Below are 13,393 nucleotides of genomic sequence, written 5' to 3' on the forward strand. Positions count from 1 at the left end.
TGTGTCAATGGTCTCTTAGCTCGGAAGCCATTTTGACAAAATGGAGAAAGTATCATGCATACATTTACAAAAGATGAAGAAATGTTAAAATGTTATATCACAACAGACCACCAGAATCTCACTTTTCTTGTAAGGTGGTACCCATAATTTTGCAAACATTGGAACCAGCCCAGGACAGGTACTGCATTTACTTTACTTTTGCGTTGTATTTTTGTTTTTTTAAATGACATTTCTCACTTTATTTACTTGTAAAATTATTATCCAGGGAAGCTGAGTGATGCCTTTTCATCTCTCGCCAGAAAAAGTAATTTCAGAGGGCTAAGCAAAAAGCTTGGCTTGGTAAGTACCAAACACTTTCATTTACCTAGCTCTTTAAACTATCAACATTTTTTAATTCCTTTCCTAACCCATTCCCTGAGCAAGTGTCCATTATACTTGTTCTGTACTGATCCATACCATGATTTAAAAGTACTTTGTTTTCATAATAGCTAGTATAACAGTTATCCATAAAAATATTTCTTCTACCTTCTTTTGTCTCAATGTTGATCGCGGTTATTTATGGTGGATACAGTACTCTCAAATTCAGAAAAAAGATGGCAGGTCATGCAACCTTCAGTTTTTAAAACTGACGGTTATTCTACATTTTCTACAATGTCTTGATATTGTTTTTTTTTCTGTTAACAAAGACAACCCTATTTTGCGAGCCGGTAATAGGTTAACGACTTGCAAATTAGGGTTTGTACATGCTACAACCCTTTTTAGCGGTCGCAAACAACCTATTTCTATTTCTATTTATTTCTATTTAAAAATATTTATACAGCGCACGTACACCAGCGGTTTCATGGCGCTAGACTGACAGAGAGCTAAACATGAGGGGAGAAGCAGGGGGAGTTAGTTGAGGAATTTTGCAAAAAGATGTGCCTTGAGCTGTTTCCGGAACAATAGGTACGAGGTGGAGGCTCTGAGCTCAAGAGGCAGTGAGTTCCAGAAGATCGGGGCGAGGGTCGCGAACTTAGAGCCTCCCCATTTCTTCCTCCGGAACCGTGGGACCGTAAGAAGAGATAGGGTAGAAGACCGCAGTTCCCTGGCGGGAACATAGGGGATAATTTCAGATGAAATGAAAGCCGGGGCCGTGCCCAGTCGAGCTTGAAAAGTGATAGAAGCAAGCTTGAGCTGGACACGGGCACAGACCGGGAGCCAATGTAGGGATTTCAAAAGGGGAGTGACATGGTGGGATTTAGGGAGTTTAAACACCAGGCGCGCCGCCTGGTTTTGGACCTGCTGCAACCGCCGAAGACTATATGCAGGAATACCTGCATATAGGGCGTTGCCGTAGTCCAGGCGAGACACGACCATGGCAAGGGTAATCAGTTTAAGTGCATCAAATGAAAAAAAACGGGACACCTTGCGTATGGTGCGCAGTGCCAGAAAGGAAGAGGAAACCACAGAGCTAACCTGGGAGTGAAGGGTGAGTTGGGAATTGAGCTTGATGCCAAGGGTTTTTACTGAGGTTGAGGGGACAGGCGGAGGACCAAGGGAAGGGGGTCAAAAGATGGGAGACCAGGGGCTGGATGAACCACCCGTCAACACCAGCTCTGTTTTGTCTGGGTTGAGTTTGAGATGATTGTGGTTCATCCAGTCCCGGATATGGATCATAATGGTTTGAAGGTTGAGAGCAGAGTCAGGGGAAGAAGAGAGGTTAAAGACAAGCTGGAGGTCGTCCGCATAATTAAATACGGCGACCTCCATTTGTTGCAGTGAAAAAATAAGAGGGGAGATGTATAGGTTGAATAGGAGGGGGGAAAGGGAGGAGCCTTGGGGAACCCCGCACTGAACATTACGGAAGTCCGCAGTGAAGTCACCCAGGCGGACAGCCTGGGTGCGGTCCCTCAGGAAGGAGGATAGCCAGACCAGAGCCGTGCCCCCGATCCCCGCTGCCCTGACACGGGAGAGCAGGATGGAATGATCCACCGTGTCAAAAGCAGCTGAGAGATCGAGGAGGACTAAGGCCTGCGGTTGGTTAGTATCCATACCCTCCCTGAGGTTGTCAAGGACCGAAAGTACTACGGACTCCGTAGAGTGTGCAGGGCGAAACCCAGCCTGGCGGGGGGCAAGAATCCCATTCTTCTCCACGAAAGAGCTCAAGGCAGAAGTAACATGGCGCTCGAGAACTTTCGCCAGAAACGGCAGGAGAGAGATGGGACGGAAATTGGCTGGAACTGAGGGATCAGCGCCCGGTTTCTTCAATATGGGGACAATGACGGCAGACTTAAGTGATTCAGGTACCACGCCCTGAGAAAGAGAACTATTGAGAGCGTGGAGAGGGGGGTCAGGACAGCTGAGGAAAGTGTGACGAAGAATATGGGCCGGGCAGGGATCCAGAGGGGAGCCAGATTTGACAAGTGGAATTATAGCAGTCAGAGATTCTTGGGTAAGAGGTGGAAAGGCAGTGAGATGTGCCTTAGGGGGAGGGCATTGTGGGTCCACAAAAGAAAGGGAAGGGGCGGGGATATTGGCTTTAATAATGGCGATTTTTTGAATAAAGAAGTGATTGAGGGAGTGACAGAGATCCAGTGAGGGGGTAGGTTTGAGGGAGGTTCTGTCCGAGAATGCCAAGTTGTGGATAATCGAGAAGATTTCCTTCGATTTGTTTTCCGCTGCGAGTATTTTGGAGGAAAAATAGATGGTTTTTGCCTCCTGATTTCCCATTTGCGACTGCTAACAATGGTCATACATCTGGCCCTAAAGGACCTCAACATTTTCAAAAGATGTGGTCTCTCAATGCGGAACACTGCAACTCTTTATTATTACCACTGCAGACCTTGCAAAAATTACTTCCTGGCCATATATGTAGAGCTCCACTCCAAGAGGCAGGCCTTTGATACTATTCAGGGGACAAATAACTGTACACCAAGTAATACAGAACAGAAATTATCTTCATTGATTCAAACAAACATTTTCAGTGGTGGTATTTGGATTTTCTTCTTTTGTCACAGTATCTAGTGAGGAGACTTCCATGTGGGCTAAATGTCCTTTTCAGAATGTGAGACAAAATTCTACACCAAAGTTTTCTATAGCAGAGCTTGACTACCGGGGTTCTAAATATTTTTAGTACAGTTGCATAGAGCTTCCACAATGTAAATGTAAATCTTTTGATAAGCAACTAGTCATATATACTTTTTTGGGTATGAATATATTTATTGTTCTTATATAATCAAACAACACACAAAAACATACAGTGATGCCCTCCCCCTATCATGACCGGTAAAGCGCTAGGTGCCACAAATAATAATATATTACTTCAGAACAACAGGGCGAGGCAGTTCAGTTGCAATGTCAGAAATTCCAACCCCATTATTGCTGTCCTTTGACCACTGTCCGTTGGAGGGTCACGCCAAATCCCACAGTTACTCCTCCCTGTTCCTTTTGGTCCTTCCACCCCACCCCTTCTCGAACGTCCTCAGGCAATCCCTACCCTCACAGACCAATTTTTCCCCTTCGCAACAAACATCCCTCTCCTGTGCCAAATCTTGTAATCTTGGGCTCACAGCACTCCTCCACTTCCATGTAAATTGATACTTGTATAGCGCACTACTCACCCGCAAGGGTCTCAAGGCGCTTGTACGAATACCGCTGTGGAACCCATCCTGGCTTTCCCTGTGAGGCGTCCACTCCTGGGCACCCCCAAGCTGGAGGGCAGGCATCCTTAGCGTTGTGGGGGCCGTTGTGGAGATTAAGCAAGCTATTGCCCAGAGTTGCAGAGTGGGACTCCATGATTGGAATAGGCACAGAGGCGAGGATTATCAGGTCTGTTGAATTTTGAGCCCAAGACCCGCCGAGGCGGGGAATTGAACCCTGGTCCTGGGCTAGACCTCTGCATCAGGGTCTGCCGCTCTAACCATTGAGCCACACTTCTCCATGCAATCTCTCGTTTTGCTAAAGAAACCCCAAATTCCCCAGGATCTTCTGATAAGAGTTGAGATCGAGATACCCCCACTACCAACAACATCAACGGAGCCTGAAATGAAATTGGCACCCCAATCACAGTTTTCACCAAACTTCCCAGAACATGTAGATCCTGGGTCACTCCCATAGTGTATCTATGAAGGACCCTCTTGGGCCACAGGCATGGAGACTTTCATCGCTCTCTGCCCTACAGATCTATGCAGGAGTGCCCTAGTGTAATATCTTTGGGGCTCCCGGTTTTATGTTTTTCTTTTTTTTTTACATTTCCATCTGTATTTATCCATATTTATTTTTTTGCCATTTTATCTGTATTTATCCACATTTGTGTTTGTCGCAAGCAAAAAAAGACGCTATGAAGGATCTTAAATTGGATTCAAATGATTCATGTCGGTATAGTCACCTCTCACGGAAACTGTAGCACTTCCTGCCACTCGTCATCATCCAAGTTTCCTACTTCTACCTGCCATTTGTCCTGCAGGCGTGTCAATTCCCCCTGTGTGTTATTCCTGAGAGACTTGTAAGTCATTGAGATTGCTTAGGTTGTCATATTGTCATCAAGGAGTTGGCGCTCAAGGGGAAATTCCATCTATTGCAATCCTCCTCCTCCTCAGGGTAGTATTGGTAGTATTTACAAAGTTGGGAGGGTGCCATATCATATTCCTCTCTAAGCTGTGTGAACGAGACCATACTGTTCACATCCCATGCATCTGAGAGTGTTGAGAGGCCAATAAGATCCCACCCTATAAATCCCTTCAGGGTAAGCATTGCCCATAATGTTGTGCCCAACCATAATGGGATTTTGGGAGTCATTCTCTTCACCCAGCCTATTGCCTTCAGAAGGGTAGTCTATATCCGACATACCGTCTTGGTCACTTCTGTTGCATTATGGCTGGTTTTCAGTGTCTTAAATACTTCAAGTAAAAGAGATTCTGCATCTGTTGTATTTGACAGCAAAGTGACATGCCAGGAAGATTGTGCAGTAATGTACCTACTTCATTTGGCTGCTTCTGACCTACAGACCTCCTGTACAAGATTGCACTTTGCAATGATTGGTCCATAGTGAAATAATCTTAAGCATCCAACTTAACAATGCGTGTGTTTAGGACATTTGAAACAAAACACATTCCCAACCCTCTAAAGTGAACATAGTTCTTTAGAAAATAAATGGCTCCCCTTTTAAGAGCCTTTGCATAAGTCCAAGCTTCAGCATATCTTTTGGAGAGTGACCTTTCTAGTGGCCATCACATCGGTCAGCAGAGTGAGTGAGTGAGGTACAAGCGTAATGCTCTGCTGAAACTTAACACTTAATATAATATTGAAAAGCAATTGAGAAATCATCCTTCTTTGCTTAAAATATCATTTACGATTTCCTTATATATCAGACTGCTTTGTTAGCCACTTTATTTACCAATCTATCCTCTACAGAAGCAACGTCTCTATAAATTCAACGGAAAGAGAAACCTCAGATATTTAAAAATAACTGTTATTTGTTAACTTTGGTGGTGTCCATACTGGTTTGGCTTCCTTAAACCTGGTTTTGCTCAATAATATTCCATCAAATCTTGATAATGAATCTGATGCAAACCCTGAGCATCCAATATTTGAAAAATACAATATATGAGTACAAATGTTTCTTAAGTTCCTCGTTCATTTATTTTCTTTTTCTTCGTTTTTCAATTGTTGTCCTTAATACACTTCATAGTCATTCGGGTAACTTCTGTAGCTAACACGCGTTTCGTCAGTTAGGTATAAACACCTCTGACTTCATCAGGGCTGCCGTCATCAATAATCCACTCCGCTTTTCATTGTATGGTAAATTCAATAAGCCAGAGAGTAATTTCTTACTGGAGGCTTCCGTGGTGGGACTAGAAGCCTGGCTGCAGGATCAGCTAACTGACTTGACTCGTTAATTAAGTTAGTAGGCCCCTTCCAAGTAAATCTTTGTCTTAGTTGGTTGGCAACAAGGAAGCTACACTTGTTCTTACTGGGGGTATCCCTATCAGTGACATTTGCAGAGCAACTAAATGGATGTTAGTTCATACATTTGCCAAGCCTTACAATCAGAATTCTGCCTCCAGCACAGATACCATAGTGGGTCAATTCTATTTGCAATTTTAATTTACAAGGATAGCTGAGAAACAAGGTGTTCGAAGCATATGGGCTGCAGATCACACACTAGTGCACAGATCGCCATCTGATGGTGGGCTCGGATGATTACACTTTGTTGTTGTCCTGGAAGAGTCTTTATATGGTAGATGACTCCTCCTCTGGAGTATAGTGCGCATGGGCACCGACTCAATCTTCAGATTGTTTTTTTCCGCCATCGGGCTCGGATGTGCATGTTACCGATCTCATTTCGACGTGCATTCCTTGGTCCCTACCGTCGGTATTGTTTTTGATTGCGACTTCCTTATACACGTGTCTTGAACAGCCTTCACTCTCGATTCCGGTGATCATCGGCGGCCGTCGGGCCCACTGCGTCATTGGGCCTTCGGCTCATGGAAAGAACTCCCTTCAAAAAGTGCCCTCAATGTGGACACAAATTCCCCCACACTGATCTACATGAGATGTGCAATCTGTGCTTGTCCCCAGAGCACGAAAGCTGAGATTGCCAGGCCTGTGCTTCGTTCCTGTAGAAAAAGACAATCGGAGACCGTCGAGCTCGGAGAGTCATGGCACAATCGTCTTCATCGGCACCAGACACCCTCGTCGAGGAGACTCCAGTCCAACTGGAGTCCAAAGAAGAAGAACAGCAGGAACACGTCTTCATTTCCGAAGCAGAGGTTTCAGCTTCTGGAGCTGATGAGCAGGCAGAATATGACGATCCCCTTCCAGCTGGTCAACGGGTCTTAATTATAGATATCGACCCTCTTATATCCCCACACCGGTTGAGGCTCTGGTTCCACCGCCACCTTCAGGCCCAGGTGCACACCGATCACAAACTTCCGATGCCCCGCCTTCGGGCCTGCCAACGAAGACTTCCAAAAAGCCTCTAGGCGACTCGGGCTCGAGTCAGCCTCCAGTCAGTCCCAATCAAAAGAAGGTTCTCAAACCGAAAGTGAAACCGGTACAAACTCCGGCACCGAATAAAACTTCGGCACCTAAAACTGTCACACTAAAGTCAAGTCCGACACCAAAGCTAACTTCGGCACCTAAAACGGTCAAACCGAAGCCAAGTCCGGCACCAAAGCAAACTTCGGCACCTAAAACTGTTGAACCAAAGCCAACTCCGGCATCGAAGCAAACTTTGGCACCAAAAACTGTCGACCCGAAACACGCTTCGGAACCAATGACTCTGGATCCGAAAAAAATCTCCGATCCCAAGAAAAAACTCTAACCAAAAAAAGCTTCCGACCACAAGTCTTCGGAACTAAAACCACAATCTACTCCTAAGACTGTACTGAACATTGCTAAACCCAGCAAACAGCTTGATCCCAAACATGACAAGCCGGTTCCAAAAAAAGGATTCTCCCATAGAAGAGCTTTTCCATCCAGATCCAAAGCAAAAGACTCTTCTTATTCACCCAAAGACTGGACATGTCATCACTTTACCTGGTAAAAGGAAACTGGAGCCTCCTCTTACACCCCCAGTCCCTCTCAAAACACATGCTCAAACTTCTCCCATAAGAGTACCTTCCCCACTTCCAGAAGTGCCAGACCCTTAAATTTTCCCCACACACTCACGTCATCCCACACACCCATGCACCAACAGATAACGATGAGGATGATAATTCTGGGGGAGGGGCAGATGATGAGCAACCCTTAGATGATCCAGATGATATTATTGGCCCATCAGAGGATCCTTCGGAAGACTTCAATGCACCAGATGCCCCAGATCTACCCCAAGATGACGCATACCCTTCTAGGCCATCTTCTCCAGATGACACCATAGAGTTCACACAACTTATTCACAGAGTAGCAGCCTTTTATGGGGGCGATCTCCATACTGATCCAGTGGATGATGACTTCCTTAGGGACACATTATTACCCTCTCATAAGACCAACACCATCTTACCAATGTTTAAAGGGGTTATAAAACATACACCAGACGTATCTAAAGATCCCGTGAGGGCCAGGGTAATTAATCCCAGGTTGGAGAAAAAGTACAAAGCTGCTCCAACTGACCCAGCCTATATCAAGGGCCAACTATCATTAGAACCTTTAGTGGTCTCTAACGCTCGAAAAAGAGCTAACTCTCAGACAACAGGGGATGCTTCACCCCCTGATAAAGAGTCCAAACTCTTAGATGCTTCAGGCAAACGTATGACATCTCAAGCAGCCAACGTCTGGAGAATCACCAACACCCAAGCTCTGTTGGCAAGATACGATAGGGCTCACTACGATGAGCTTGAAACCCTAATACAACATCTGCCAGACAAATACAAGACCAGGGTTACTGATTTGATACAGGAAGAGAAGGTCATTACTAACACTTCTATCCGTTGCTCTCTAGATGCTGCTAACACAGCCTCAAGAGCAATAAATTCCAGCATACTTTTAAGCAGGCATGCCTGGATGCGTATTTCTGGTTTCAAACCAGAAGTACAAACCAGTATTCTTATTCAACCCTTTGATCAACAACATCTGTTTGGTCCCACAGTTGATGCCTCTCTTGAGAAAAAGAAAAAGGACACTGACACTGCAAAATCCATGGGAGCTTTTCAAAATCAAACTCCCAGAGCGTCCTTTCGTCGCTCCTTGTACAGTGGCGCCTCAACAACTTTTCCTACCAATACTGCCACCTCTTCTTACAAAACTCCTACCCAATCCTCGCTGAATAGAGGTTATTACAGAGGAGGATGCAGAGGCAACAATACTAAAGGTAGAGGCAGAGGTAACAACACCCGCACCACCTCCGCTCCCAAGCAGTGACTTCCCTCCACTCCCCCAGACCATTCACTCTTGTCGGGGGAGATTACAACAGTTCCTGCCTGTCTGGAACTCCATCACAACAGACAGGTGGGTGAGACAAATAGTTCAGTCAGGTTATTGCCTGGAGCTCACTTCCACTCCTCCAACAATACCACCCAGACAGTGTCCCGTGTCACAAGAGCATCTCACACTCCTAAAACAGGAAGTGGTTGCTCTACTACAGAAATATGCAATAGAACCAGTTCCACTACACCATCAAAACACAGGCGTTTACTCCCTATATTTCATTATTCCCTTATTCCCAAAAAGGACACCTCCCTCAGACCTATACTGGACCTGAGACCTCTAAACCTTTACATACAGTCAGACCACTTCCATATGGTCGCATTACAGCAGGTCCTTCCTCTGTTAAAAGAAGGTGATTTCCTTGCTACCCTAGATCTCAAGGACGCCTACTTTCACATTCTCATTCACCAAGCTCACAGAAAGTACCTTCCGTTTGTAGTGGACGGTCAGCATTACCATCCTCATCATCTGAGTCACTACAGCACCCGAGTCTTCACAAAGTGTCTTGCAGTAGTAGCAGCACACTTGAGAAGGGAAAACATCCATGTCTTCCCATATCTGGAATACTGGCTAATAATAGCTAAGTCATACCAGCAATGCGTCCAGCACACACAAGACCATTCACCTCTTACACAAACTCTGTTTCACTATAAACAAAACAAAGTCGCATCTCCAACCATCCCGGTCTCAACATTATCTAGGTGCCACAATAGATACCTCCAAAGGATTTGCATCCCCCAATCCGGTAAGAATACAAAGCATGCAAGTTCTTATACAAACATTTAAACAGCAACACTCACTACCAGCTCAGGTGTTGGTGCAACTAATTAGAATGATGGCATCTTGCATTTTCGTAAGACTCCAGATGCGCCCCCTGCAAGAGTGCTTAGCAAGCCAGTGGAACCAAGCTGAACGTCAATTAACAGATCTGGTGGTGGTCGTCGCTCTCTGCAGTGGTGGAACACCAAAAACCTTTCCAAAGGACGTCCGTTCCTTGAGCCAGTTCCACAGGTAGTGCTAACCACAGACGCATCCCTCACCGGCTGGGGAGCTCATTTGTCAAAGCACACAGTACAGGGCAGGTGGACACCACAATAGAAGCTACACCACATAAACCATCTGAAGTTGCTGGCCATTTTTCTAGCTCTAAAATCATTTCAAATTACCTATCAAGCAAGGCTGTCTTAGTCCACACAGACAATATGAAAGCCATGTACTACATTAAAAAACAGAGAGGAACACACTCCTTACAGCTCTCCCAGCTGGTGCAGAGCATATGGACGTGAGCCATTCCTCAAAACATCTACCTACTAGCAGAACATCTACCAGGAGTTCACAATCAGGTTGCGGGTCTGTTGAGTCGTAAAGAGACAACAGATTCACGAGTGGGAACTTCATCTGCAAGTTCTTCAACCTTTCCTTCAAGTATGGGGACAGCCAGAAATGGATCTGTTCGCCACACACCTAAACTCTAAATGCCCAAGCTTCGCCACTAGTTATCCACACATATTGTCCAAAGGCAATGCGATATGGATGAGTTGGTCAGGCAGATTTGCATATGCTTTACCGCCTCTCCCACTCATTCCCGATTATGAGCACCTGACACCGTGGCCGTCCGTCAATAAGATCTGGAGACTGGGAATGAATAGGGGGAGGTGACAGATCAATGACAGAATATATCTTAATCCAGGCAAGCCAAAAAAGTAGGTAATATGTGGATAGGCAGGCAAGAAAATAGCTACGTGTGAAAACTGCTGCTTTCTATCACTTCATCTTACACTTTGAAGTTGAAGGTGGCTCACCTAAACATTTCCGTACTTCACAGCCTCAATGATTAGTTGCTGGTCCTAATTAGGTTGCAGTCACGCATGGGAGCCGATTAAGCTAGGAGTTTGTTCTCAGTGCAGAATGATGCTGGGGATCCAGGAGGCATCACTTGAGCCTAACACAGCACCTTTTTTCTGCCCTCACTTTTTGTTTCTCAGTTTTGTCATCCATTCAAAATGGCAATCGCACAGGAGATGCACCAAAGGTGTGCCTGTGGCACAATTGTCAGCAAAAGCCTGTGGTAATCCTGGTAAGGGGCAGGCCATACTGTTATTTATTATTGCAGGAGACCGGATCAGTGAGTTTATTATGTTTTTATTATATGTTGAGTGACTCGGCTAAATTTGCCCTGAAGCCAGAAATAGAGTACACGTGGTGCTGCTTCAAAAAGCGTTCTCTGCATTGATGAGCTCCGCCAATGAGATAGTTGACATAAGGCATCATGCTCTCCCCACTGGTCTTATAAAAGATGTGAATTGTTGAATAACAGCTATAATTACTCTTTCTCACTGTAACCTGGTAGTCAGAGGATGACATTTAACTTATAGATGACATGCTTCCGACTGACTGCAGGTTGAGAATAAAACACATTAAAGAATAGGAAGGCTGTGCATGGCTATAATCTTTTGAAAAAAATCTAACGTTTGAGGTCTGCATCTGTGAATAATTAAGTAGTGTAGAGGTCTTCATTATATCTTTAAAGCTAAATAACATAAAAGCAAAATCCTTCTTACCCACTACTCACCTCCCATCATGGCTTTTTATTAAGTTAATTAGATGACCTGTTAGTTCATTTTTTACCCTTTATAAAGAAGTAATGTGGTTCCTTAGATGAAACATTGTCCTAGATAGATTTTAATATTTTTGTTTTTTTCAAATTCTCTTTTTATTGAGCAAAACCAATGGTACCATGGCGACACACAGAGAGGCATAATAGTGAGAGATGGCAATACAGGCTCGCAGGCCAATGCATTCATCCAATGATGGCAACAAGGCCCCTTAAACAGTGATCTGGTCAACATGAAGGGCATGGTTCTGCTGTTCAATTGAAGGCTACACACGAAGGCCCCCAACGACGCATTCCCTTTTGTCCATTTACTATCCCATTTACCAGGGCAACCTCTCCGTAGGAAAACGTCTTTTTTGGCAATCATTGCACTGTCAAAGTCTCTGGCCCATTTCGGAAACTTGGGGATATCCACCACCCCCCACCCCTAGGCGATGTTCCTTTTGGCGAGAGCGAACCCCAAGGAAGCCCATGTGCACTCCGTTTGACTTAAGTCTGTGGCTTCCCACACATTTAATAAATAAAGACGAGCAGAGTACCCAGTCATCTACCCGCTCACCCGCTCAAAGGTATCAACAATTTTGTCCCAGTATGGCTCGAGACTAGATAAATGTTTTTGGATTTATTTGATAATTTGGAGGCTTTTAATCTGCTCATTAACTCATCATGTATAGCTGGCCACCCCTTGGATTTGTGTTTGGGGATGATTGGTGGTAGTGCCTGATTGGTGGTGCCTATTCCCATTCCATGGTCTGAACTCCATCTAATCTTGAGTCAGATTATATATCAGGGTACTTCCGCCAATTATAATAGGGCATCTTTTTTGTCTCAAATCTGGTAAACGATTCGTGTCCTGATTTTTCTGATCAGCTGAAGTATAGTGTGTAACAGTACAGCTAATAACTATAAAGTTGATCCGAAAGCTGAACTAGACACGTTTATTTAATTATTTCCAAGACACTAGATGAGCAGGCCCCTCTTGAAGATAAAAAATATAAACCAAAATACCTGAGCTATGAATAGTGTACACCAGAACTTGTACTAAAACATTAAAAGATCCTTGTTCCTGAGACTAGTCAGTAGGAGCAAAAAATTGTGATCCCAGAAAGTAAGCTATTCTCTGTAGATTTTCTATGGAAATGGTGACACTGCTAACTTTGCTAAAAACATGTTAATAGGTGGAGTTGCCTTACTGTGTATTCAGTCAATTTAGTCTATGAGATGAGATCTCAAGCTGTCAAGAGGAGTTTGTTCACCTCTGCATGCATGGAGATCCCTTGGTGTAGGAAGCTGGGCTTCTGTTGCAGTAACCCCCCCCCCTCCACATTTTGCCAGACTACTGATGCACTTTGACTTGATGTACCCTGGGCCCCTGCCAATCAGGTTCCCAGGGCCTGTGTTCTTTCCCAACACTGTACATTGTACCCCCAATTAGCACCTCTCTGGCCACATGTTCATCCCTTGTAAAAGGTACCATGGGTACCAAGGGCTCTGTGGCCAGAGAAGGACTCTAAGGGGTGCAGTACTTGTGTCACCCTTAGAGGTCCTGTACCTTCATACACACACACACACACACACACACACACACACTGCCATTGCAGGCTGCGTATATTGGTGCAGAATAAAGGGAAGAGTCGACATGGCACACATCCCTGTGTGCCATGCCTACAACCCACTGCCCTGGCATAGGTCAGCCACCCCTCTAGCTAGGTGCACTATACCAGTGGTGAAAGTGCAGGGGCGTGAGCCCTGTACCCCTACAGTGTCAAGACCAATTCTTAGACATTGTAAGTGCAGTAATGCATTAAGAGTATATGGTGCTGGGAGTTTGTCATTACGAACTCCACAGCACCATAATGGTTTTACTGAAAACAG

General features: G+C 44.9%; 1 protein-coding gene across 2 annotated transcripts in view; it reads left to right on the top strand.

The window, feature by feature from the left end:
* Positions 1 to 13,393, top strand: part of VPS33B (VPS33B late endosome and lysosome associated) — a 792,141-nt gene that overhangs the window by 573,395 nt on the left and 205,353 nt on the right. For both annotated transcript variants that reach the window (XM_086958170.1, XM_086958171.1), the window contains exon 20: positions 266 to 339. In XM_086958170.1, the coding sequence (XP_086814296.1) occupies positions 266 to 339 (74 nt within the window). The remainder of the gene's footprint in view (positions 1 to 265; positions 340 to 13,393) is intronic.

The sequence above is a fragment of the Lissotriton vulgaris genome, chromosome 2_1 (genome assembly GCF_964263255.1).
Source record: "Lissotriton vulgaris chromosome 2_1, aLisVul1.2, whole genome shotgun sequence".
NCBI lineage: Eukaryota > Metazoa > Chordata > Amphibia > Caudata > Salamandridae > Lissotriton > Lissotriton vulgaris.